Consider the following 24,930-nt stretch of genomic DNA (forward strand, 5'->3'; position numbering starts at 1 on the left):
GGGGGGACAGTGATGGATTTGTCATCAAGATAAAACTTCTCTTTGCCACGATAAATCATCAGCCCAAACTAGGAGTCAATTAATCAGACTATTTACTTTAAAAGGCTTTGGAATGTGTCCCAAAAGCACAACCCTAGGAATCTTTATTCAAGCAAATAGTTTTCCTGGAGTCAGTGGACCTGTTAATAAGCAGCTACTCACTTGAGTAATGCAGGATTATGTTTTAATTCTGTAATTTGACTGCCTGCTTATGTTTAATGACGTTTCTTTGTTGGAATGATGCATTTTGGGAAGTGAGGTCAGCTGAGCATTTGTGGTGTTCATCTGTCTGCAGCCCTTGATCTTGCAATGTATCGGACCCTAAAAAAAGAAGTGATTACTCAACTGTAAATCTGAAGTGGCTGGTAACATTAGTGGATGGTACCCTATGAATATTCTCAAGTGCAGGGTGCAGAAATGATGCTCATTTCAAAACAATAGTAGAAAGTACAATATTTTCTATTAAAGATTTTACAAATTAACACTATATAATTGGTTTTTTAGTTTTAAGTAAGTTTCGGGGTTTTCTTTTCTATTTTAAAAAGTTGGTTTTCTCCTCCGTTCAAAAAAACATTTCAATGTAGTCTTAACTTTTTATCTTAAGTAAAAATACTTTTCCCCAATGTTTTGATACTGCTGATTTGGTAACATTATTTTTATTATGCTCCAAAACGAAGCATAGCTTTTATAGCCAGCAATTTAAAGCTGCATTTTCTTTTTTATTTTGAAATCTGTCAGTGTGATTCTGTGTTACAATTCTTACTTTTCGTTGATGGCCTTGGATGTTATTTTTCTCAGATTATATCAGATTCTCACAGTTTTGTTGTGGAGTATTCTGATATGGTAAAATATTATATTTGTCCTTGCCAAGCGCCTCAAAATTAGAAACACAGTGGATTCTTGTACACATTTAACATTTGTTAATCCTAACAATCACTTCAAATTATTTTCCTGCTGGAGAGAGAGAATAAAAAATGTGAATATTAAATATTCTTATGTGAAAACACCAGAAAGGCTACATGAAAATAGCAAGACTCTTACAAGAAAATTTACAGCTTCAAACTACAAATTTACATTATCATGACACATTTCATGAAGATCTACCCTTTCCTTGTGGACCTCCTAAGGTGTATGCATGAGGAATGATTTTGATCAGGCTTGTTCAGCCTAGAGAAGAGAAGGCTCGTGGGAGACCTTGTAATAGCCTTCCAGTATGTAAAGAGGGCCTATAAGAAATCTGGAGAGTGTCTTCTGACAAGGGCCTGTAGTGACATGACAAGGGAAAATGGCTTTAAGCTGACAGAGGGGAGATTTAGGTTGGATATAAGGAAGGAGTTCTTCCCTGTGAGGGTGGTGAGGCACTGTCACAGGTTGCCCAGAGAACCTGTGGTTGCCCCATCCCTGGCAGTGTTCAAGGCCAGGTTGGACAGGGCGTGGAGCAACTTGGTCTGGTGGAGGGTGTCCCTGCTCATGGCAGTGGGTTGGAACTGGATGCGCTTTAAGGTGTCTTCCAACCCAAAGCAGTCTGTGATCCTATGATACTTCTGTGGCTCCTACAAAGACGCAAAAACAGACTGAAAAGTAAAATAGAGATGGAAAAATACAACACCATGTACATTATAATTCACATGGTCCAAGAAAGATGTTTAAAACTACCCTGTAGAATACCGTATTACTCTTAACTATTTATGGTCCTCTGTAAATATGAACAAGAACTTAGTATAGCTTAAGACATCTGTCAAATCTACACCTATTGATATAATATGAGCACAAGCAGAGAAATAAGTGTTTCACAGTATCCCTGAACAAAATCATCTGTGACAAGTGGCAGGGTGACATTGTTTTTAAATGGAGCGGTCCCAGCTGGTTGTTTAAAAAACTGTGTCACTTAAAAGAACAGTAAGGTTGAAAACAAACATTTCTGTATTTTAAAAAAATCTGAAAATCCTAAGCTGAAGTAGTAATTATTTATATAATTTCAAGATAAAACCTTGATATTTTTCCAGACCTTGATACTGGTCCTCAGCACCAACTGTTATAATCCGCTTCTATTGGGTTGCATCAAACCCAACATCAGAGGTTTCCTGCAGTTTCCTTTATTTTTTCAACAAAGAGACATAACAAATCAAGGCTGATTTTTTATTTTTTAATTTGGTGAGTACTTCAGTTTTGATTTTTTTTTTTTTTTTTTTTTTTTTTTTTTTGGAAAGCTGTAAGTCCTTGCCCAAGATTGGCTGCCCACCATTTTTCTTAAGGAAAGCCATCTAAGAGGCAGCTCATCTCAAGTCAGCCAGCTTTTATCTACATCATAATCAAAAATATTTTAAAGATTCCTTCTACTTTTCCTAAGACTTACCATTTTAGTCACCATGTTACTATCTTTGTGTGCAAAACAAGTTAATTTCCTAAGAGTTACCATTAACACTTGGTAGAATTTGAATTGGCAATGTCAGAATGGTGTATGAGGTTCCTTAGAACTAGGTTTTAAGGGTTGAGAGAAAAACAAGCATAAAGACAGGCAACTGAAGAATGTTATCAGTCTGGTTTTCACCTTTGGAAGAGCCACAGAAGTGGATTGATCTTCATGTGTATCTTAGGAGATCCTGAGAGAATGGTGATGACTTCATGAAAATGAACATCGGCACAAGCACGGCCCTTGAACAAAGCCCCAGAAAGCACCACCAGCCCATGGAGGTGTCTTCTGTCCTTTGCAGTTTTTAAATCTTATGGAGGATCCAGGCTGTTCGTTTAACTTGCAAATTAAACATCAAGCAAGAAACAAAATACCCCCCTGCCTTTTCTTTTAGTACTTTATTAAAGCTGGTTTAGTAAAGTAAGTAGTATTTTGATGCAAAAAAACCCCCAAACCAGCCCAAACAATGAAGTGGAAAATAAAAGCTGAAATATGTGTTTGAATATCAGTGTTTATTTTTGAAAAGTACTTAAATAATGTGAACTGTGTAGAGAAACCTGTGTTTTTTAATTGAAGAAACATAGTGCTTCTCAACTGACCTTCCACTTGTTGCAGAAAGAGCAAAGTGTATGTTTGCTTTAAATTTGAAAGTAATCTTCCATTTATGCCCAGCAACAGAAGGTTAGATTTCGCATGTCTAGCAAACAAATCTATGGGGAGGGCATCTGGGGAACTTTGAACTAGGTTTATCTGAATATGATGGTAATCAGTGGAAAGTGTAAATTTGAATGTTTATGTTTTAGAAAAGCGTTTTTTGTCAATGTAACTCTGATCCCTTTATAGGTTTCAGCAGAAATTTGGATATTGAATGGTTTTAATCCAAATGCATCACGCTCAATGCTTTGTCTCATAATACAAGTCATACTTCAGTGATAGTTACATCAGTTAAAAAAATACTTTAGATAACGAATTGAGAAGATAAAAACCATAGTTAACTCTGTCCAGTCTTCTCTCTGTTTTGGGAGGATAAATATGGTAAGCACAAAATATTTCAGCCAATGCAAAAAACAATATAGTAATACCATAATTTGAAGTCCTACCACAAATTAATTCACTGCTTGACAGATACTGCTAAATACTGTGGGAAAGACTAAAGACTATGGTTAAGAAAAGGTTAAGAAAAGAGAAAGCTTAAGAAAAAGAAATTGAAGTGGAACTGTCCCCTATTTCAGCCTCCTTCTGTGCTTCTGTGCTTGCTGCTCATACTCTGCAGGTTAGCTGATTACAGCCTGGATACGTTCAGTGGCCACAACAGTGTGTTGCCAACCAGCATGCTTCTGGGCTGTTTAGATTTCGTAATTTCTCCCCAGAAAGCTAAAATGAAGTCTGCACAGCCCTACCTACTAGCTGACAATGAAAAACTCTGCCTTCCCCTGTTTTGCTGGGTGAGTTGTATCTGCTAAATGGAGGGTTATGAGTGGGAGAATTCAACTGGATATGTGGAGAGCTGTTCAAGGAAATCATAAGAAAGCAGTTCTTCCCCTTTTCAGTGGGGTGGACTTTGAGCATGGCTTGCTGTTTCATGCAGTTGCACCCTGTGTTATTAGCGACCAGGTGAAGGGCCTGGTGGATGGAATTACGACCCTACAGTCTCGCCTTCTCCTCGCCCTTATCTTCGTTGTTTGGCTCTTCTGGGTAGCTCTAATAGCACAGCCTTGTTCAGGAGTCAAGTTTGTTCAAGAGTTAAGAGCTCAGCTGATCTAAACAGCTCATAACCTGATATAAACAACTCATACTGGCCGTAAAAAGTGTTTTGATGATACAGCTTATAGCAGTTTGATGAGTAAAACAAATTGTTCTAGCCAAATCATTTTCTGTCTGTGTCTACGCTTGGGATTTTGATAACAAAAATAGCACAAAATGTCATTGGTAGTTGTGCTGCCAGAAGTTCTCAGCCTGTGTTTGTCCTCAGATCATCTCTTTTTGCTGCATAATAGATTACACTGATTGGAAATGTCTTCTTCTTTAACTTCTGTTTCTTCTTTCCACTTTGAGCACTCATACCTAACAATTGCTTAATCCTCTGTAAAGGTACAGGAACAAGGTGAAACAGAGGCCTGTGGAGAGGTGTGTGTTTCAGTGCTGAAGTATATAAATGAATATAAATGACATGGGCCTCCTTTCACAGAGTTACTTAAGTACTTTGAAACAAAACACTCCCCTCCAAGTGGTATCAGTAGTCCACACTACTTACAGGTGTAACAGGAGTTTCTGTATTAACCCCTCAGCTGCCTGTCAGCACAAAATACTTGCCAAGAGAAAATCAGGGCAAGAATGTGTTCACTGTTTTTCAGCTGACAAAAAGATCATGCAAGGGCTTCTCAGGCAGTCATGTTTAACCCCTGATAGAAATGTTCATCAGTGTTTAAAATTCGCTGATACATCTAATCTTGCCTTACAGTATGTCGTGGATAGTTAAAAACTCTTCTGTGCCCAAAGGAAGCCTTACAAGCAGTCAAGTGCCAGAGGAGGTTTGGCACTTCAGCTTACTGTAGCGCTACCAGCCCTTTCATGCCAGGCAGACCCCTTAGTACAATGAGATTTGCACTGAGCACAGGGAAGCCTTCAATTGAAACAGCATCCAAGTGAGGACAAACACTGGCTCTTCAGAGAGCTGCTGTGCTCCACAAAAGCAATTGGAGGAGTTTCAAAGAGATTTGAGAGTTTGATTACATGCTGGTGATGTTCCCATTGTAGGCTGAGGGGAAGTCTGGCTTCATCTGATTAGCAAAAACAGGAATGTGAGGACCAGCCTGATGGCGGTGAGATGTTTTGGGAGGCTCTGTTATGTAGCAAACATGACCAACTCAAAACTCCAGAGAGAGACCAGTGTAATGGGAGAAGTTTATCCCTTATTTTGTAAACCTGAAATCTATTTGTGAAAGTTGGTGAAAATTGTGCAGGCATATCAGCGAAGCATTGGATTCACAATTTTGTCTATTTTTAGAGGATCAGTCTCATTCACATTCACCATATTTGGGTCAATTTGGTTATCAAAAACTTGCATGGTGAAAAATAAGAGAACTAGAAATAGTTCTTAAAAAACAGCTGTAAGAAATACGTCAAGACTAGTTAGTAGCTGAGGAGGATGATTTGGGGATATTTCGTAGATCCCAAGTGTTTAATTTGGGGTGACACGTATGCCAGTTTATATCTGTGGGTGGAATACTGTCACAGGCTGAATCAGCAGATATTTAATGCTTTGGTTGGTGAAGTAATTTTGGAGTTTGTATGGTTACAGCAAGAATGTTTATCAACATTTCAAGTCTTTTGAAATAGATTATAGGTTAATAAAACATGTATCTGAGTAATTCCAGAGGACGTTATTTTTTTGGGAGACGTGTGAAGAGAAGCTTGATTAATATCTGTAAAATTAGTAAGCAAAAGATGTGATGAGCGGCTCTTGAGAGCTGTAATTTACTAACACTGACACCCACCTATTTTTCTCCACCCCTAAATTATATGTCTCATTACTTACAAGAGTGCATATTGGTGACGTGATGGTAGTAATTCCGGTGTTAGGTTTTAGTACTTCGGTACAATAACTCTGTCTTCTCCAATTAATTAATTCAAATTCTGACTTCACATCTGACGATATTACCAGGGCTGGACCTAAACGAAGGTTCAAATCAAGCAGACAAGCATTAAAAATCCTGGAACAGGGAGTATGAGAAAAATAGGGGAGTACATAGAGTTGTGCAAGTAAATAAAGAAATTCTTGGTTATTTTTGGCAAGAGGTGGAGAAACACGTGATGACCAGTTGTAGCCAAGGATTTATCTTGGGGCTTACTACTTTATAGGCCAGCAGCAATTCCTTTTTCTCCCCACATCAGCTGAATACTATTTAGGGTCAAGAATGCTGTTTGCAGAAGTTGACTAGTCCTACAGGCAACCACTGATATTTAAGTGATGTGTAACATTAGGGACATGTGGGTACTGAGAGTGCATCCTGTTGTTTTGGCAAGAGCTGAGCAAGGCACAGGGATGGACTGTACAGTGGGACACAACATGGTCATTATGTTTGCTGCGTCCTGTTACTTCTGTAGCCAGTGGCATGTCTGACCATGTCTGGCTGTGGTGGCAGGAGCTGCTCAGCAGGGAAAGATGGCAGGCTGGACCTAGAAGGTTGGTGCTTCACTTTCAGGGCTGGGAAGGGGACTCACTTAATCTTATAATGCAGGAACTCTAATTTAAATAAGTCTGGAGTTGACATGTTCATACTCATATTGCCATCTTCTAAACTCCAGTTTTTGAGAGTCAAGTCTTTTCCGTGATGCATTCCTCATCCCAAAGGTCTGTGAATGATGTTACAGGAGCTGGTAGCCAAGGAGATGGGGACGAATTGCTCACCATTTTGTGTGTGACAGTTAGGAGTGCGGGCATTGGAGGACCACTGGGGGTTTGTGGGTGCTCCTCGAGGAGCTCACATGAAATTGACTTCCTCCAGGTAGTGATAGCCTGGGGTGGGTAGAGGAGAGTTTGCGGTGGGAGCATCTCAAGTTGCCCTGGCAGGTCTCCCCGGCATACGCAGAGGGTCCTGCCTCGGCCTCGCCGCTAACCTGAAGCTTGGGGGAGTGATGGCCACGCACCTGCCCGGCCCCTCCGGTGCGGCGAGGCCGGGTGAGCGCCAGGCGTTACTTAAGCGCCCGGCTTCTCCCGAGCCCTGGTTGCCATGGCGGGCGGGGCAGCTCTACCTACACGCTGCGGGACTGACAGAGTGCTCTGGAGGCTCCGGCGGGGCCGGGTGGGGGCGCTGCCGCTGAGGCGCTGGGCGGGCGGCGGGAGGACCCCGCAGGTTGGGCTCCGCAGGTTGGATCCCGCAGGCTGGGCGCGGGGCCGCAGCACGCCGGAGCCCGCAGGCCCCCTCCGCAGAGGCCCCGCCGCTCTGTGGCGATGGGCGGCAGGCGCCGCTAGGCCGGCGCGGGCAGGGCAGCCGCGGAGGCGGGAGGAGGCGTAGGAGGCGGTGGCCGGGGGCGGGCTGGGTCCCTCCCCGGGAAGATGAGGCGGAGGCCCGGGCTGCCGAGCGGGCTGAGCTGGGGCGCTTCCCTCCTAGCCGCCAGGACAAGATGGCAGCGGCCGAGGCGGTGGCGGCAGGAGCGGCGGGGGTGAGGTGCTGAGCCCGGCGGAGCGGCGCTTCACCGTGGCGCTCCCGGACATGCCCAGGGTGGCGGCGGCAGCTCCAGATCGGACGCCAGCGAGGCCCGCTCCGTGAAGGTGAGCGCCGGGCGAGGCGCGGGGCCGTCCCCGGCGGGCGGCGAGGGGCGCTGCCTCCGCCAGGACCGTTCGTCTGTTTCCCGCGGAGGGGCTGCGGGGCGGAGGGCCGGGACAAGCCCTTACCCCCCTGCCCCAAGTGCGGCAGGCACGGTGCGCCGCTGCCCTTGTCGGAGCGCCGCGGCGGGGAGCGGGCAGTACCGTTTCCCTTTCCTCTTCCCGTCGCCCTCGACGGCGCCTGCTCCGCCGCGCCCGAGAAGTTCCTCCGTCCCCGGCGCAGGGAAGCGCCCGCCCCGAGCGCTGCCCGGGTGCCGGGCGAGGCCGCCGCCGCTCGGTGGGGGAAAGGCGTGGCCGCCCGCCTCGCCCGTTACCGGCCGCGGGGCGGTGGCGTGGCCGGGCGGATCCCGGCTGTGCACCGCTGCCTTCCCGGGCTCTCCGCGGCCACCTCCCTCTTGTACAGTGCTCTCAGGCTGGCGGCGGGTGCTTCCCCGCGCTGCGCCGGGGGTCCTGGGCGGTGCCCGGGTGCGGCGGTGGCTCCTCGTACCCCGGCGGGACCCAGCCGGCGTTCCTCGGCCTGAGCCCCGAGCAGAGCCCCGCTGAAGCCGCTCCTCCGCGCTGGGCGGTGGCTGGAATCGAGCGGGGAGCGAACGGTGTTGCGGGGCCGATGTAAATAAACACAACTGGAAAGGAAGTTGACGCTTCAAAATTTGGTCAGTTCCCAAAAACTAGCTGCGTAAAGACAGGCGGGGGGTGGTATTGTTGCTGGTGGCTTTAACGCAGTGATTGCAGCAGGGATTGTGCTGGGTTTGTGCTGGTTCGTGATTCCTCGTGGGATCAATTATAAAACTGACAGATGCGTTTGTGTGTGTTTAACGCTGTAGGAAATGGTGGTTTTCATTTGTTTTCTTTTTAAATTTTACTTTACATTAAGCCCTCAACCATCAGTGCGCTGTGCTTACGTATATATAAATATCTTTCTTTTGAGGCTATACTTTTGTCACGAACTGTGCGTCTGATTTGGTGCCAAACCCGGCGATGGTTTCCTTTTTTGTTGACTTGGTAAGTTGCTTTGAGATTCCCAGGCTTGCCTTCCGAGGAATTGTGTGGCTCTCTGATGTTTTTGTATCTTCCTGCTTGTGTACAACCGTGTCTATTTCAGTTATTTTTGTATCTTTAAACTGTGGGAAAATGTGAAATTGACATGAGACAATTACATTGAGTAGAGCTGCAGTTGTTGATTACAATGCATATTTCTCTGGTTATTTTTTGCTGTCGGTATTACCTCCCATTACATCATTTGCAAAAAGTTCCTGCTGTGATTAGTTTTACGGGAAGTAGAAAAGCTTAGTTGGGCTGTGAGGACTGACTTTGTGACACAGTAATGTCGTAACAGAGTAAATTGGCTAAAGGTTTCTATAAACGAAGTTTAAGATTCATGCAGTAGCTATCTAATAAGCGTGGCAGCCAGCAAAGAGATTAATTAAGCACCTGGAAAATAGGTCAGGGCTGTATTACGGAGCAGCATGGTGAGATCGCAAATAGATAGAGCAAAGCGTTAGTGTGGACTTACCGGAGGAAAACTGATCCTGATAGAACAGCAGCGGCTGCTTTATCTGCGCTGCCGCGAGCCATTTATGGTAGCATGCGGTGAGATGGTGTTTATCATCATGGAAAACAGGAATTCAATAGAGTTTGCATTGAGTGTGTTTATTGCCAGGGACTTGCATTGTAGTGCAAGTTCTCCTGCTTGCTCAGGGGCTGGCATCAGTTGTGCTTGTGAATTATTTTTCTCATAGCCGCATTTGGCTAGATGCTCTTAATCCTGGTGGTGGTGGTGTGCTCCTCTCTGGCCTTGAGAACTCTTTGTATTCAGAGAGATTTCATCAGCTGGAATAAAGTTGCATGGAAAAATTTCCTGGAAAGCTGCCCTTGACCTGGGGTCTCTGCTGGGATGTGTGGGTTTTTTTCTGTTTCACGTTTTTTGTATTTGCATGTTTCCTCCCTCCTGTCTTTCAAATAACTACCTACAGAAACAGGGAAATGAGACTGGCTCCTGCATAGCGAGAGGCCAGAGACAAAGGCAGGGTGTGGGAAGGAAGAGTGAGCTTTCAACTCACCCTGCAGAAGATATAACTGCTAGAAATATTAGAAGGTGTGTGTGCTGCTTCTCTTGCTGTGTGCTTCTACTTATAGCAGTTGCTTCAAAACAAATATTGTTTTGAAGGTGCTTTTCTGAAAAGTATTTGTCAGCTTGATCATGTCTGTTCAAGGGGATGGAACGCTGAGCAGCACTTTCAGAGGCAGCATTGGCTTATCAGCTCCTGGGTAAAACAGAATTAACTATGCTTAATTCTTGTGATAATCCCAACCTAAATGTGTAGGAATGCCAGGCTGTGCTTCTCCAAGCTTGTATGTTTAGAGATGCACCTCTCTGTGCTATTTCAAGGGATTGCACTCTTACTGGTTTTAGAATGGTTTTCTCTTTAACAGCATATATTCTCTTTCTTGCATCTTCCATTCTGCCAGTATGCTGATTATAGCATCGAAGATCCTTTTGACAAAACACTGCGTTTTGAAGCAGGAATTTTGTAGTTGGCTTTGTTTGCATGTATGTGTGTAGGGGAATAAAAGTACAGGTAAGAGGAACAGCTCTGTTGTGTGAGGCCGAATGTCTATTTCAGAGGAACGTTAAATACAGAAGGAAAACTTCTTTTAGTTGAGCTGAATCTTGATGTTGCAGTGTGAGGCTTAATGAGGTGTTGTGGCACACAACTGCTGGGCACATAGAGAATAGTTACTATAGGCAGTTTTGTTTTCTGCATGGAACTTTGTGGAAAAAAGCGGAGACCATCCATGCTTTTTGAAATCCTTTTATTAGACAAGCCTTGCCCTTGCTGAATATGTGATGATCTCATTCCATCTGCAGAAGCATTACAGCTGAGGTAGACTGCTCTGTCGCCTAACAGCAGTGTGAGTTGGGTAGAGAGCAGGCCTGGGAATCAACTGGTGTTCCTCGACCAAGGAAGGAAGAAATGTGGGAGTAGGATGCGCTCGTGGTGATACTAGCTCTCCTCAGTTACACGTCACTGTTTTGTGAAACAGTATCCCCCTTTCATATGTCAAGAAAGCTTGTTTGTACCTTTCTGGGTTTTCTGAGTTTCTCCAATTATCTGATGATTTTACAGTATCTGAGTTAGAGGAGAATTTCAGAAGTCCTGGCATAGGATTAATTTGATGAAGAAAACATCCTTAGCACTTTGCTGAAACTATGGAGCTCCAGTAAATGGGTTATGTAAACTCATAGCTAGTCAAATACTTATTTTCAGCTGGCCTATGACATTTTCCTGCCTTTGAAAATAAGCTGAGCTGAATGGTGGGAACGTTTTACTAAGTTAGTGTTTCTGTTCCTAAGTCACTGAAATGCTGTTTTTCTTCAGATACCTTGACTGAAAATCTGAGACGGAGTGGAAAATAATGTATTTCTTTCAATCCAGATCCTGGAAGAAAAGCTTATTCTTTGGGTGAAGGATGAGAGGGATCTCTAAGCATCTGAAACGGTTTCAGAACTCTGGTTGGGTTTTGTGCAAAACCAAATATGAAGGAATTGGCAAGGATGAGCACTGTTGGAGATAGCTGATGAGTGTGCAATGCACCTTGAATGATGATTTAACTACATGTGAAGCACCTTTCTATATGCTGTGGTGTGGGTTATCTTTGACTTCTGTAGGCAGTGAACACCCTCTATTTGACCTGAAATAACCTGTAATGAAGCACAAAGCCTGGAAAATCCTGTTACCTGTTCTTGGCTTCCCTGCCCTCCCTCCTTAGACCATTTGGAATATAAAAGAGACAGAAGCTCTTGAGATTTCTAGAGACATTGAAGCTCTGTTTCTCCTCAGAGGCACTAACTTTTGAGTGACAGATGAGCAAAGGAACAACATGTAATTGTGAAAGTGGGTTGTAATCTGTGGCTTTAATTGATAGTGTAGTATTTCCTACAGGGTAGGTGCCGTTGTCTTCCCTCTCCCCTTTAATTCTTCAGTTGTTTTATTTTGATGTAGTGAATATTGGGAAAGATGGCAGGAAGTGGTTTGAGTCTTGGTTTTAGGTGCAGTTTGGGGATAATCTTTGTGCAGGTTTGTAGTATTTTTTTGCATAATGTTACTTTTTTTTTTCCATACAGTGTCTTGATATTCAACTTTAATTTTCAGAGTGGTTAATTTTCTGACAAAGTGGGGTTAATCTCTTGCTTAGCAATTTTGCTTGGAAATGGAAGGAGAGCCAAATAACTGACGTGGTTTTTAAGCAAATCAAGTCATTTAGTTCTGGTTTTTGTATTTTTTTTTTCTTTTCTTACTCAGTGACTTGGCATCAGTTTAAGTTCAAAATATCTCTGTTATTAACTTTTCATATTTAATAGCCCCATCATTCAGTAAACTTTTTGTACAGTCTTTTTTCACCTTGTATTTTCAGGATAAAGTAGGAAATACTCCTTTTTGGATGTATGGCCTTTTCTTCAACTCTACTGTGCCCTACAGCAGTTGGATGAAGGATGAAGCCTGGAAAAATGTTAAGTTGATGTTCCACAACACAGCAATAAGACAAGACCCAGTGAAATACCTAAAGACAAAACAGATACAAGAAATATTTTCATCTATTTTTAGTATTATCAAAGCTACAGCAACTATCTGAATGCTAAAAGAATAATTGGATCCTTATGTAAAGATAATGATTATTGCATGTTGTAATACTTCCATTAAAAATCCTATTTTTAAAATCTGTAATCTTAAACTTGTGTGACTCCATTCTTGGTAAAATAATTTAACAGTTCTAGAAAACTATTTTAGTGCTTTTAAAAGCATGTTAGAAATTAAATGTGATTTAATGCTTGTCATGTAGTAAGTCAGCTATTGTCAAACAAAAATCCCTTCATATTTGTATAAACATCCTTGCTGAGTATATATGGCTCTGAAGTAACTGCCTGTTCAGAATAAGTGGTGGAAAATGTAGGGGCACGAGCTCCTAATACCTATCCAGGGTCCCATTAACATCCTTCTTGGAACAGGAAGATGTGGCTGCAGTCAGAGGTGCTCACAGCCACTTACCATACAACCACTCTCTAATCCACTGACTTGAGCATTTCTTGCCCTTCTCTGTACTGGAGGCTCCGCTCATTCAGGTGCGGACACTGTGGTGTCCTGCAGCTGGTTTTATATGACCGTGTTGCTTCACTTCCAACGTGCAAGCTTGGTAGGAACTTAAATTGCTGGGTGAGACAGATTTTTATCACAAAGCTGAAGCTTGGCTGTTGCCTTGCTTTGGGGCAAGTGGTATCCAGTACCTGAGAGAACCTGCTTTGGGTTATTTTAGGAGTTTTACTTTAATTTTACTTGGTTCTTGGTTAGAAGGTGAACCATGAGATGGAAGTGTGTCTCCTCATCTTGTGCTCACCTTGTCTTGAAGCCTGATGAAGCCAGATAGGAAAACTGTTCTCTGTGCAGAAAAAACTGCCCGCAGGACAACTTCAGCTGGGATTGCAGTAACTGATGCAGCTGTCCTTTGTGTAGGGCTGCTGGAGTGTCTTCATTGCAAAGGTGTTCGCTGCTTTTATTAGTGTGACCTAATCCCTCCAGGCCCACTCCCTTGGGTCTTTGGATGTGGATGTGGCTTGGAGCAACCTGGTCTAGTGGAAGGTGTCCCTACCCGTGGCAGGGGGTTGGAACTGGATGAGCTTTAAGGTCCCTTCCAATCCAAACCAGTCTGTGATTCTGTCATTCTGTGAACTGCCATCTGAACCTTTCCCTGATCAGGCTGGTACACACTGGAACAAGTGCCTGCCCACAGGAAGGAGCCAGCATAGGCGCCAGGTCTGAATGAGAAGACTGTCATGTAAATGCAAAAACACAAGAGAGAAAACAAATGTCGGTACTGACAATCAGTACAAAGCCTTCTTTTTTTTTTTTTTTTCCCTTTTTTTTCCCCCCTCTTTTTTTTTTTTTTTTTTTTTTTTAAAGAATCGTTGGTTTTCACATGGTGATTTAAGCTCTCTCTGGAAGGTAACAGTAACCACTAGCATCAGGTATTCATAAAAATTATCTGTATGCACAATTTAACTGAAACTGCAGTAATTTATGTAAGCTATTTCCTTTTTCATACTTAGATATAAACCTACATTTATTCTCGTGTTTGCACAGTCTCTGTTGCTTACTGCTCTGTTTTGCATCTTTGTCAGTGTTCACAAAACCTGGTGTTAACCTTTACCTGATTCTACTGGCTTGAGTAAAATGTACTCTTTTTGTTCCCCTCTTCCACATGGTGCAGGTTTTGCCTGTGTTGGTACACAACAATTGGTGGAACTTGCACAATTTCCAGAAGGCTTTTTATTTGTTTCTTGTAAGATGTTTTTCTGCCTTTTTGACTGAAAAGTGCCTCGTGCATCATTGCCTTGTAAACATCTTCCATCGTTTGTTTTCCTAGAAAGTTTGGTCATCTGTTACTTCCTACCCTTTTCAATTATTCTTTGTTTTCTTCCTTTTTTATTCGAGCAGCTTGCTTGTCTACAGTCTCTGTTCTAGTTGAGAAGTTTTTTCCACAGCTTGTTTTTGAAGCTTTAAATTATTTATAGGGGTAGAGGAGGTCCTCACAAGATCTTTATTTTCAGCATTTGAATCTGTTTCATATGAGAATTTTGGTGTTTGGGACCTTACTTGTGAAGCCTTCTGGAAGGAACAGGCTTTGCTCCGAAGAGAATTAAAAAGCTCTCGGTCTCCTCTTTCCTTATCTATTAATATCAACTTACTTTGTGAGTCAAGAAATTAACTGATATTCAGCCTATTAGGAATGCATTGCTTTCATGAGATTCTGAAGGGTTTTTTTAATACCTTTTCTTTATGGCTTTTGAAATGATGCTTTGGTCTAAATTCTCCCTTTGCCTGTGTCAGGTATGAGCCCTGCACAAGGACATGGTGGGTGTTTTTCTCAAGAAATATATTGGGAGCTCTTTGCAGCAAGTGCTCCTTGAGACTAAATGTGTTTTCAAAACTTAGTTAATGAGATATCTAAACTTTGTTTCAAAGATTAAAATGAGTGAATGTTTACTTATGCTACGAATGGAAAGATTGTTAAATATGTAAGAGAACACAGCAGGAAAACCTGACATATTTATCAGTATTATGCTCTAGTTAGTGCGGTCATATGCTGCCTGTGGTCTTGCCTTTCTTTTTGCCTGCTTTCTGTATAGCTAAATCAGTAAGTTCCCCTGCACAGGAGAGAGGGATAAACTTCTTGCACTGTTGGCTCTGGGAAATATTATAATATGGGTTATTACAGTTACTGATTCGTTAGGAGGCAGAAGGCTGAGCCTTCTGTGAGAGAATATGCATTTCTAATACACGGATTTCTTTGCTTGTAGGAAACTCCGCTTCCTTCATGTCTTTAGAAATGTGAAAGAAGTGGTAAATACCTATTTTTCCCCTCTGTTCTTTATTGCTCTACATATGCCATGTCTAATTTATACAGCTGTTTTTAGTAAGCAACCAGTGCTGTCTCCATGATGTTGTTGCTCACAACATGTTATAGATCAGAAAAATATTTAAAACGCAGTTTTAAGTAAGGAATTTGTATTCTAAAAAACTAATTAGAACTCTGAAAAGTTTTCATTCTGTGTGTATATAAACTCTTTCACGCCCTTCTGTGTGAAAAACCCTTTCAAATGTGTACTTTGTGTGTGTGTACACCTCAGTGTATGTTTGAAAGCTGTTACTGGGTGTAGCTGAAGGGACTGACCTGGAAACTAGCAGGAAAAGATAAATTAAGGGAAGTATGTCAGATTGGATGTCTTCATTCTGATTTAAGTGTAAAAGAATTAAAACAAACCAAAGAAAGGCTGAAGTTCTTATTTACTGCAATGTTTTGGTTGCAGAATGAATTGAATGTGATCTAGGCATGCTGTCTTGACAGCTTGGAATGTAAGTTCATGCTGATCCTATTGGAGAAGTGATTATGATTTTTCATGTATTTGGGGAAGGTTGTAGCTCAAATGTTGCCTGCTGCTGTGTGGTTCTCAGTGTGTAGGAAATAGCTTTGCACACCTGCTGAACTGTGCTCTTTTGGTACAGTGGACTTTGATTTGTGAATTTTTACATCACATGCCAGACTTGATAAGGTTGACAGGCTACTTGTGTGTCTGCTGTTGTGAACTTCATTTGCAAGTGCTGTGGGGAGCAGCAATTTTGTGGTGTTGTACTAATGCCTGCTTGGTCCAGCTGAAAATCTTTTGTAATAAGAGAGAGAAGGATAATGTTGGATGAACCTACCTCCACCTTGAGTAGTTTAGAGGACTTGATGAAGAAACAACTTTGTGAAAGTAGTTTCTCCAAAATGGGCATACAGATGTTCTGGCATGCCAGCCATGCTGCGAAGGTGAAGTAGCAATAAGTTCAACAGCCATCTAGATTTATATTATAGGGGCTGCATTTGATATTGTCTAGAGCCATTCTAAAATGAAACTTCTTAATGAATTTCTTAGCTGGGTTGGTCCCCTTCTAATTCTACCCAGCAGACTAAGAATGCAAAATTAAGCAATGAAATCAAAGTAAAATGGCTGAAAATAAGAAGGCAAAATTGGATACATATTTATATAGGAAGTTGTGGTTGGGTGTTTGTGTTTTTGTTGTTGTTTGTGTGTTTAAAGAGGTGGTTTGCCAACAGGCAATTTGAGCTAAACCCCTCTACCAGATTTTATTTCTACTTTATGGAAGGTGGCAAAATCATTTAGAAATACAGCAAGTGTGGCTTTATGTCCTACTTCTCTGCTTGCTGTGATCTGTCTTGCTACATGGCAGAGCAACAGGCGGTAGCAGTAGTTTGACTAAATCCTTAAGTTCTGTGCTGTGGTACAGAAGCTGAAGGTGCGGAATCTCCTAAACACCGTTGGTAGGGACTTTTATTTTGGTGTGCCTGCTGTTTTTGAGTTCAAAAAAGAATTAGTCTCTTAAAAGAAGAGATTTGGCTGGTGAAGCCCTGGCTGGTTGACACACGCCATTTGTGTTGATGAAGGCACATTCTGATTTGGAAAGCGTGCTCTCACTCGGGGCTGGTGCCTGATACTGTGCTGCTTGTGCTTTCTTTCCAGTTGCATAATGGCTTCTTGCCCAGCAGAAAAAAAATGCAAATGCTTGAAGTATTATTCCATTTGTCTTTTTAACTGTGATTGCAGTCATATTGGCATCACAAGATGTAGCTTTTGATGTTTGTGGAAAATATGAATATAGTGATTGTATTATTCAGCAGTGCTACTGGTAGATAATGACAATGTCTAGCCCTAGGAGTTCACTGTGATACTTCATGTAAAATATGTTTGTGTTCAGTGTATGGGGTCAGTTCTGTTTCCAGGTATTGAGACAATGGTGTGTTTGATGAGTTTGCATCACACTTCAAAACGAACTTGTATTTTCAGTTTCTGGCATCAGTGTAACATTTGCAGTGCCTGATTAAAACTGTCTCTGATGTTGTCCAAATCTAAAGGCAGCCCTGTAACAGTTTTCTTAGGTGGGTAGTAACTATATTTTTCAGCTGCAAAATTGGATCATACTGTCTTTTGCTTCCTACTAGGACTCACTCAAAGCTTGGAACCAACTTCTGGCCTTCCAGCCTCAGCCTTCACCCCTGATTTATGCAGGACTGAGGTTTCCACATCAGGTGAAGGCTGCCACTGGCTTAGCTTGATTTTGTTGGTGTATGCTGGGCCAGGATTCCTGAGCTCTGAAATACCTTCTGTGTGTTAATCAAAGACCATAATTATGGCTTTCGTCAGTGGACTCTTCTATTTGCTATGCCTAGAATTGGGTGCTGGCTGCTTTGGTGAGCTGGCATCAGAGCTGCCTCTGCAAAAGTGCCTCTGCATCTCGCTGTTCTTGGTGATGGAGTGTGTGTGTGCCTATGCAGTTCATTTCCAGAATTGTCTCTGTGGTCATATGAGGAAACAAATCCTATGGCATGTGTTGCTTGAACCACATTGGTGCTTTCTCCTTTACTCCACTCCCTCCCTTCCATGGGTCAGAGATCTGCTTTTGAGATAGCTGGTGGGGGGAGATTCTCTGAACTTGTATCTCTTTACACTTTATACTTTCTATGAATATGTTTTCCTTCATAAATTGCATGAAACCTCAATTGCCAGTGCTTTGTTACGAATCGACCAGCTGGAGTAAGGGAATTCCTCAGGGCAAACATCATGGGTGTGAAAGGGTGCCCATCAGGACAGCTTCTATGGCTCTGTATCCAAAACAAACAATAACAAAGAGGTGCTGCTACTACCAGTAATAAGTTTTCTTCTGGGAGGAAAGAGAGGGTGAATAACTCAGCTTTGTATTTGTTAAGTAACTTGAAAAGTTGAGCGGCACCTAATATAAACAGTATAGGTTTCTGGTTTTGTTTTTTTAACCTGGGAAAAATGACTGCTGGTATCTCAGTGCTTTCAAAGTGATGCATAATGTAAGCAAAAGACTTCATAAGTGCTACTGCTCAAATTGTGCATTTGCTGGAAGTTACTGAGCTTTCAGAAAGCCTCCCTTGATGCCAAACTGCACTGTGGGAAGGGTGTGAGTGTGCCTGGAACTGGCTCTCACTGATGGAGGCTTGAAAGAAGTTGGAAAACAAGTTCTCTTGAGTTAAACTGTAACTATAGTATTAGGTGGCTACCCCTGGCTAGGCTTTGCCCGATGGGGGTTTTACTGCAACAGCAGCAACATGGTGATTGTGCTTTTGTGGTGGTTAAAAGGGGCTGTTTATTTTGCAGAAGAATGAAGGGTGCTGTGGCAATTTCTCTGCAGCTCTGCTGCAGTGGTTTTACTAACTACTTACTTTGCTACCTCTCCCCTCCTAACTCTGTCATGAGGAAATGTGAATTTATAGTTAATTATTAATGGTGGTCAGACCTGGAGCAGCCTGTGCTTCTCCATGTTGTTAGTCTGCCAAGTTGGTCATGTTTGTGGATTTGCCTAGAACTGCTTGAAAAGGCTGGAGATGTAGTGTTAAGAATCTAGTAAAGAACATGGTGACAGGTGAACATTACAGAGATGTTGCCAGAAGTGCTTCATTTCACTGAGCAATGTCTGCTTGTTTCTGTGTTTCTGCAGAGAGAAGCTTGACCAGGGTGGGGGGATGCAAACTGTGAAGCACCTTCTGTTCATTGTCATTGCTTTGTGAAAACATACTTGTTTATTTCTTTAAATGAACAAACAATGAATTTACTTATTTAAAATATGTTTCCTTCATTATTTTGTTCAAATTTTCTTGAGAAGCACAGTCTTACCTATGATTAAAATACACACATTTTGTATAGTTTAATGTGCAATAAGCCAAGTGTAGAGCTCCCAGTTCTCTCTGTTTCAAACTTGAGAGCCAACAAGACATGTTTCCTTTGAAGAAAGCCTATCTAGAGATAATAATGTAGTTGGTAGGTGTCTCAGAACAGGCTTTCTTTTCCAGATCCCCTGCGGTATTCACTGGCAGGGAGGTTGCACATGAGTTGTGATGCAGCAGTCTCAGTACTGGAGCAAAGCAAGCTGGAGAAATCTGAAGCCTACTTCAGCTTGGGAGCAGTCACTGTGCTGGAGTAGAGTTATTTTGGTCGTCTTGCACTTGGGGAAGGACAAGAGGACTTCAGAAATGTGTGTAGAGGGAATGGGCACACTGCTCCAAAACTAAAACTGAATGAGGCCTGAAGCTGCTGTAGTAGCTGGAGACTGTCACCTGGTCATTGCTTTTCAGCCCATCTTCTGGCAGATTTGCGTGTTCTGCTGTGATTTGCACCCTGGAGAGGTCACGTAGTGCATACATTTGGGTGTATTTTAAATTTAACTGGAAGGTTTGCACCAGATGCTCATGGGTGTTCAAGCTCAAGTACCGTCACTGAAATGGCACAGGTTTGTCTTTCCTTTAGCATTAGTTGCTTTGCTCTACACATCCCTCTTACTGTGCTGCTGGACTTATTAATGTTGATACAGTGTGGGCTAGGTCTGTATGAGGCAGCAGTGGTAGTCTCAGTCAGAACCATGCAGAAAGATGTATAAGCTTAGAGAAATGATTTGTGAGGAAGGGGGAGAATGAAAGATCCATCCTGTGATAGGTGACAATGTGCAGTTTATATTTTCTTGTATCAGAAGACCTGCTTAAAAAAACAAAACCCCAAAACAAACCAACAACCAAACAGAACACAGCAGCAGCTCTTTACACTTTCAGTGTAGCTGTCCATAGGATTATATTGTTACCTGAATCCCTCAAAATAGTAAGAAAACCGCCAAACCCCTGCAAACATACAAAACCCCAGCCAAAAACCGCCACCACTAAAACCCCACCACCCCCAACCACAAAAAAATCCCCAACAAACCAATGAGAAAGCCCTCCCTCCCCCCCTCCCCTGCTGTGTGGGTGTGGGGGGAAATCGGTTCTGTTAATAAACTTCGCTTCTCAAAGTGAAGACCTCCGGCAGCCGGTTGTATTGGATAGTTGTCTGTTGTTCTGGGGTATTTTCGTTGCATATATGCTAATGTGTAGTAAAGAGTGTACTGTCTGAAAAGTCCTGAGCACTGCTTATGAGTGCATGGCAGAGGTCTTTAAGAACTCTCAAGTGTAGGATGCTGCAGGGTTTTAATGTGCCTGTTTCACAGGGACACCTTATTCCTTGGTTATGTGAAGATACTTTTGCTTCTCTAAATGAGATTGTATCTTGAAGTATATGTCTAAAAAAAGGCAAACTAAGGGGGGTAAAGGGGAAGTTGAGAAATCAGATGCCTGTACAAGAACTCCAAAGCCATTTTTACTTTTCTGGAGTAAAATTCAGCTTTTTTTTTTTTTTTTTTGTTTGTTTGGGTTTTTTTGTTTTTTTTTTTTTTTTTTTTTTTTTTTTTTTTTTTTTTGTTTGGTTTGGTTTGGTTTGGTTTTGTTCATGTTTGCATCAAAGGTTCTTCTCTTAGGGTATGTAATCCCTTTTATTTAGTGCCTTCGCCCCCCCGGCCCCTCCCTTTCTTTTTTTCCTTGGGGTTGCTAAAAATGTTCTTATAACAACTCAATAAACACTTCTTATCTGAGAACAGAGCTGTTCCTGTGGTCAGAGTTCAGGAGCATGGAGTGAAGCCTAACATGCAAACCCCAAAAGATGATAGCCTATTTTTTTTCTCATCCAAATGAAATGAATGTTAAAGCTGGGTCTGTGTGCTTCCAGTCCCTCTGGAGTGGTTTGAATAACATGAGCTATAGAAGTCTTGCAGGTTTTTGAAGACCAGTGATCCCAACAGGCTCAGGTAAGGGTTTGAGTGGTCTTCTGGCTGTGTTGGAGGACCGTCATTCCTCTGTTTTCTCTGTCACTGGGTTGTTGTCCTGTCTTCAGAAAACCTCCTTAACTGCAGTGTAGGTTTATTACTGCTTTTTCAAAGTGGTCATCTTGAGAGTTAGTCTTAAACCCTTGGTGTGGAGCAGAGGGCCAGTGGCAGTCCATAATGCTGGGCGGCTGCAGGCCTTTTCCAGCTCTCTACATTGACTGGCTCTGGGTGAATGAACGGCTTTGGAAAGGAAAGGGCTTTGAATTTTTCTTCTACTGCTGGGGCAAAAACCATTATAGGGTGCTAAACTGAGATGATGGTATGATGATTTTAATTGCTCTTAAGATGCTAAAATGTTAATTTGCATAAATCAAATCACAGCTTCAGAATAATCATGCTGTGTGTTTGGTTAGTTTTCATTTGATCAGTCATTGCAGTGTCTGGCTCAAATTTTATGGGACTCATCTGCAATTTAAATACCCATTGCCAGAATCTTCATGTGGTTGGTATGAGAAAGTGATTTAATTAAAGTATTACTGGTATTGAACTTGTTTTTGAGAGCTGACCAGACTTATATAAGCCAAAACTTCCCTGGAAACTTGTAGTCATTTGCCATTCAGTGCCTTTTTCTTAGGGTTTAGCATTATGTGACATTAAAGCTTAAGGCTGGTGTTTGACAGCTCTGGAAGGGGACACAGTAGAGTGAGTGCAGAGATGAGAGCTGGAAGATGCAGCATCTGAGAGAAGTGAGGTCTACACAATTTAACGATGAATTGAGATTCCTTATCCTGCATGCAGGCCAGCTACTGCTGTCATTGTCCTCCCTCTGATGCTCTGCTAGGGCCAGACTCTTCTTCATGCCTGGGAAAGGGGAGGTACAGTGAGGAGCATGGCTCTGCTTTCCGTAGAGCTGGTGTCCTGAGCGGGGGACAAATTTGGGGACTAATCCTGTACAGAATGGGGCTGCTGTGCTCAGGGACTTCCCAGGCGAGCAGGCTGCTTCCTCTTGTGAAAACTGTTACACAAACTAATGCAATGGGATGCTGTATAATTTGGGGAAGCTACTTGGTTTTTGTGAATGGATTAGATTTCAGGTAAATTACAATGTACAGTAAAGTTGCAGTTGTTTATGTGAACATGCACATGCCTCTGTAAGGTATTTTGGGCTCTGACACACACTTTGATTGCTTTCTCTTTCATCACAGTGAAATTCTTTGAGCTTTGACAGTTGTCATTTATTCATTTGTTCTCAGAAGCCTGATGATGCTTACGATGAGTAGGTCTGATACCTTGTGGAACAGGTAGCTTTGGCTCACAGTTAAGAGCTTTTCAGTTATTTTAGATCATTGTTGGTAAATATTTGAATTATTTAACTTTTGCTACTGAATGTTTTTATGTAGAATTTTTTGCTTGTTTAAGTGAAAGCTGAGTTTTTAATAGCACAAAGGTAGTTCCCTCATTTGAAAAATGACAGCTAGTGGCCTGCTGCAGACTACCTCAGTCATACCCTGATCAACCACCAAAAGCAACTACTGCAGTGACCTGCTGCTGCCACGGCCCTTGTGTGCACTGGGAAGGCGTGGGGACCTTGCTGTGGGCTGTAAGAAACTAAACATGAAGTAACTTTAGGCTAGTTCATTTGGAAAATGTACTCATGTCCTGATCTTTTTAGAAGAGGAAGCTGCTTGGAAACGTAAATGCAGGAGTCTCACTTACTTTTTCTTTTTCTTTCCCTCTGTAGGTATGGCCTCACAAGTCTTGGTCTATCCACCATATGTTTATCAAACCCAGTCAAGTGCCTTTTGTAGTGTGAAGAAACTCAAATTAGAACCAAGCAGTTGCGTGTACCACGAAGGAACCTACCCGCAAATCTGTGTGAATGGTAAAAACTTTGGAATTTCTCCCCACAGGGTTAGTACATTCTTTCAGACTAAAAATCCATTTGACAGACCTCGAGGACCGAACTTTTTGTTGCCGTCAAACGCTGTTGCTTTAACAAATATTGCAGGTGCTACAAAAGTGTTAGTGGCGTGGGCACAGCAAACTCAGTTAGAGGCACCTCGAACTGGGGCAGATACCCTGGAAGGGCCCCAGAGATGTGGATTGAAGCGTAAGAGCGAAGAATTGGATAATCAAAACGGCACGATGCAGATTGTTGATGAACTGTCCATCCTGCCTGCAATGTTGCAAACCAGTGTGGGAAACCCAGTAACGGTCGTGACAACGGCTGCAACTTCAAAACCAAGTGGTACAAGTGGAGATGGAGATTACCAGTTAGTACAGCATGAGGTATTGTGCTCTGTGAAAAACACTTACGAGGTTCTTGATTTCCTTGGGCGAGGGACCTTCGGACAGGTTGTGAAGTGCTGGAAAAGGGGTACAAATGAGATTGTGGCAATCAAAATCTTGAAGAATCATCCTTCGTATGCACGCCAAGGACAAATAGAAGTGAGCATATTAGCTAGACTAAGTACTGAAAATGCTGATGAGTTTAACTTCGTGAGAGCCTATGAATGCTTTCAGCATCGTAACCATACTTGTCTGGTTTTTGAGATGTTGGAACAGAATTTATATGACTTCCTGAAACAAAACAAATTCAGCCCTCTGCAACTGAAAGTAATAAGGCCTATTCTGCAACAGGTGGCTACTGCACTGAAAAAACTAAAAAGTCTGGGTTTAATCCATGCTGACCTCAAACCAGAGAACATTATGTTGGTGGATCCTGTTCGACAGCCTTACCGGGTTAAAGTAATAGACTTTGGATCTGCCAGCCATGTATCAAAGACTATTTGTTCGACCTATTTACAATCTCGGTACTACAGGTAGGTGTCTTTTCATTTGTTTTTAGCTTTTAATGGAATAAAGTTTTTGCATTTATTAAAGTTAATGGCTTAAATAATTACTCTTCCAGATAACTAATAAGAACTTGCAAAACATAAGGACCATATAAGAAAGTTTAGGTCATACTAAGAGTAAGTGCTTGGTTACCATTTTAAATGTGAATACTTGCTCTTAATGTTTTTATGGTGGTGTTTTTTCCTGGAAGTACGCTTTGGGTTGCACTCTGAAGCCGTCACTCTACTGTTGTTTTGAGATCTGATGAGGCGTTTTAAAAGGAAAATAGAAAAAGAACTTTAGCTTTCAGTTGCTTGATTGGGGTGTCTTTGATGCCTTTCCTGCCTCCTTGATGTGATGATTTTTCTCTGTAAGCAGCTGGACAGTGTACTAGAAGTGCCATGTTTTCTGTCCTGTTGCCAAAGATTATGTAAATGTCTCTGTTTTTCTCCAGCATGTGTAAATATTTTGCCTAGTTCTTATAAACTCCTTTCTGACTGAGTGCCTTCAGCAGCTGTGAACTTCAGTGAACCTCTGGAGTTAGTGAGCAGTAGGATACTTAAATATTTACAGTGATACCAGGTGAACATGTAAAGTGATTTTTGGTACTTGGTTGCATTCTACATTGACCTCAATATGGATGCATAGTTTTGATTTTTTTGTTTGTTTGTTTTCTAGTCTTTTCTTTGTGTAGTTTTCCAGTCATTGTGGTGTTAAAAAGCTATTAGTATTTAGCATCCTTTGAGGTCCTTTTGATTTCTTTATAAGCCGCACTTGTTTTGAATGAAGACCTCTTTCAGTTCTGCTTTGCATTGGTGGCAATAGTATGTCCTGTGTCTTGCCTGTCTGCCAGTTCAGTAAAAAGCTGGTAAACTAGGACAATGAGTAATTTGAAGAAAATGTAGATGCAGCGTTCTCTATTGGTTGTGTAATTCAAATTAACTCTTGTGCAGCATGGCATGCAGTTTCGCAGATTTTATTGCTTTGGAAGCACCTGACTAGTGTAAATAAGACCAAAAAACATGAATTCGATCCAAAAGGACTCAAAATGG

At 42.2% G+C, this 24,930-nt stretch overlaps 1 protein-coding gene across 3 annotated transcripts in view; it reads left to right on the forward strand.

The window, feature by feature from the left end:
* Positions 1–24,930, forward strand: part of HIPK3 (homeodomain interacting protein kinase 3) — a 105,474-nt gene that overhangs the window by 31,437 nt on the left and 49,107 nt on the right. For 2 of the 3 annotated variants that reach the window (XM_080617639.1, XM_080617641.1), the window contains exon 2: positions 22,785–23,865. In XM_080617639.1, coding sequence (XP_080473765.1) covers positions 22,787–23,865 — 1,079 coding nt within the window. In that variant the 5' untranslated portion in view covers positions 22,785–22,786. Of the gene's footprint in view, positions 1–7,581; positions 7,728–22,784; positions 23,866–24,930 lie in introns of those variants that run through there. The other variant, XM_080617640.1, reaches the window with a different exon arrangement.

This window comes from Psittacula echo (genome assembly GCF_963264785.1).
Source record: "Psittacula echo genome assembly, chromosome: 5".
NCBI lineage: Eukaryota > Metazoa > Chordata > Aves > Psittaciformes > Psittacidae > Psittacula > Psittacula echo.